The sequence below is a fragment of the Echinops telfairi genome, unplaced genomic scaffold, assembly GCF_000313985.2.
Source record: "Echinops telfairi isolate 266 unplaced genomic scaffold, ASM31398v2 ScPeMD7_7416;HRSCAF=8454, whole genome shotgun sequence".
NCBI classification, from domain to species: Eukaryota; Metazoa; Chordata; class Mammalia; order Afrosoricida; family Tenrecidae; genus Echinops; species Echinops telfairi.
In genome coordinates, this window is record NW_022111316.1 from 2,916,253 (window position 1) to 2,918,654 (window position 2,402).

General features: G+C 37.6%; 1 protein-coding gene across 1 annotated transcript; it reads left to right on the plus strand.

Annotated features, from left to right (window-relative positions):
* Nucleotides 1-975: 975 nt before the first annotated feature.
* On the plus strand, nucleotides 976-1,944 carry LOC101661254 (olfactory receptor 5A1-like). Its single transcript, XM_004715004.1, has one exon. It carries the CDS (start codon nucleotides 976-978, stop codon nucleotides 1,942-1,944), a length of 969 nt encoding a protein of 322 aa, XP_004715061.1.
* Nucleotides 1,945-2,402: the final 458 nt, after the last annotated feature.

Here is a 2,402-nt window from a genome sequence, read left to right on the forward strand (position 1 = left end):
GGGCAAAATAAAATCAAATAAATCATTAAAAATGTAGAGTAATACCTGGAAATCAATAAGCACTCATTAATGTTTGCTGTCTTACACTGTATCTTGATATTATGATAAAGTCAATCATATTTAAAACACAAAATATGTAAGTAAGTCAAATAGGTTTGATGTTTTAGAAGAAGTATCTGTGGATGAACTGGGGTTATCAAGATTTCATAGAAATATTGTTTGTTGGTAAACCTGTGTCTTCCAATATGGTGGGCTATATGTTCACAGAAACCACTGAGAAGGATGGAGAACATCTAATACACATGGTTTTGACTCCTTCTTCAACCAATAAGAAAGTAAAGAAAGTCTTCCAACTAAATAAAAGAAAAGAAAGTACTAATCTAACGAAATATTAGGGAAGAGCTAGCATTTTCCCAGTAGGGATGTGCTAATCACTGGTGGCCTAATACTGATATTTAATTAACCTGTGTGTGAGAGGTGGAAGAAAAATGTAGTGTTTGAGGTTATTAGAGAATAGTGTGTATGGTTTATTAGAGAAAACACCCCATCCTATGCAAAGTAGGTATTCACAATGGGTTAGAAGCAGAGATCAAGTAGAAAACGTTTACCTCACAGCATGACACAATGACATGCTCAGGTCTCTTAGTGTTAGACTCCTAAAGAAGACAAAAGAAGCAGAGAAAAAGCTACATCAATAATTCTTCACTCCAAATTTGCATTCTTGTAGATATGAAGCCTAAACCATATCCCTACCTTTGTCCACAAACATTTTTATAAACCTAATTAATTTAATAATAATTAGTATTAAAAGTCCCAATGTTTTATTGGATGATTGCCTATGACATTTGATTGTATTAAATCGATTTTGCTAATTTAATGTTGTAAAATTAGGCAGATACATGGAAAAAAAGATTAATCCTTTCTCCTTCTCTTTTTGGAGATAAACATTTCCTTCTCTTATCTTTTGTTCAGAAGATGCCAGCAAGCACGTCTATGGAATGGAATGGAAACATCTCTTCTGTGACTGTATTTATTCTCCTGGGTCTTTCAGATGATAAAGAGCTGCAGCTCATCCTTTTTCCAGTATTCCTAGGGATCTACTTCATCACCCTTATCTGGAACCTGGGTCTCTTCCTTCTAATCTGGATGGATTCACACCTGCACACACCCATGTACTTTTTTCTCAGTTCCCTGTCATTTGTGGACATCTGCTATTCATCTTCCATTAGCCCAAGAATGCTTTCTGATTTCCTAAAACATGAAAAAAATATTTCCTTCATTGCCTGTGCCACTCAGTATTTTTTTGTGGCCTGGATGGGTCTGACTGAGTTCTGTCTGTTGGCCGCCATGGCCTATGACCGATATGTAGCCATTGGTCACCCTCTGCAATACTCAACCATCATGGCCCCTGGACTCTGTGTGAAGATGGTAGCTGGGGCCTATGTGAGTGGGTTTCTTAGTAGCTTATCTGAAACACTCTCCTTTCTGAATCTTTCCTTCTGTGGACCAAATGTCATTCCACATTTCTTCTGTGACTTACCTCAGATAGTTTCTTTGTCTTGCTCTAAGCCCTTAATCAGTCAAACAATTGTCACTCTGGTAGCTGTTATTATTGTTTTGGGAACTTTGCTTATAGTCCTCTTATCCTATGGTTTCATTGTAGCTTCTGTCTTGAAAATATCCTCAGGCAAAGGTAGTGCCAAGGCCTTCAATACCTGTGCCTCCCACTTGGCAGCAGTGACCCTCTACTATGGCACAGACATCTCTGTGTATTTGTGCCCCAAGTCTAGTCAATCCATGAAGCAGGACAAAATAGCATCAGTGTTCTATGTCATCATTATCCCCATGTTAAACCCTCTGATCTACAGTCTGAGGAACAAGGAGATCAAAGCAGCTCTCAACAGGCTTATAGAGAAGGCACTGGGCTTACCTCAGTTAACATAATACTTGGGCAGATATTTATTTTCCTTACAAGGAATAAGGAATTTGAAATGTGTAAATGCCCTTTTGCACGTCACATGGATTGCTAAGTAGTGAGAAGTAAAACTGGCTTCCTTCTTTCTTGGTGCCATCATGTTTAGTGTCATCAGACAGTAATCAGACGAAGTTCTTTAAATACAGTTTATAAAGCCCGTTTCCACAATTGGAACTCAAGTAGGTAAAGGCCTGGAAAGTGACTGTGCTTTGAGCAGAGCACTGCTTGTATTTATGTACCGAAATGACAATTATCTAGGACACCAGGCTTCCTCCTTCAAGGATTATCTCCAGTTCTTTTAATTGGCTTGATATTTATTTTCCAGTGTGATGAAACTAAATAATGTAAAAAAAAAATTCAGAAAAATTAAAAATAGGTTTTATAGGAACACTTTAGAACATTGTTCCCGACCAAGAGAGGACAGATG

Bases quoted from the DNA above. Each gene is read 5' to 3' on its own strand.
- LOC101661254 (XM_004715004.1), top strand. From the start codon at position 976: ATGCCAGCAAGCACGTCTATGGAATGGAATGGAAACATCTCTTCTGTG.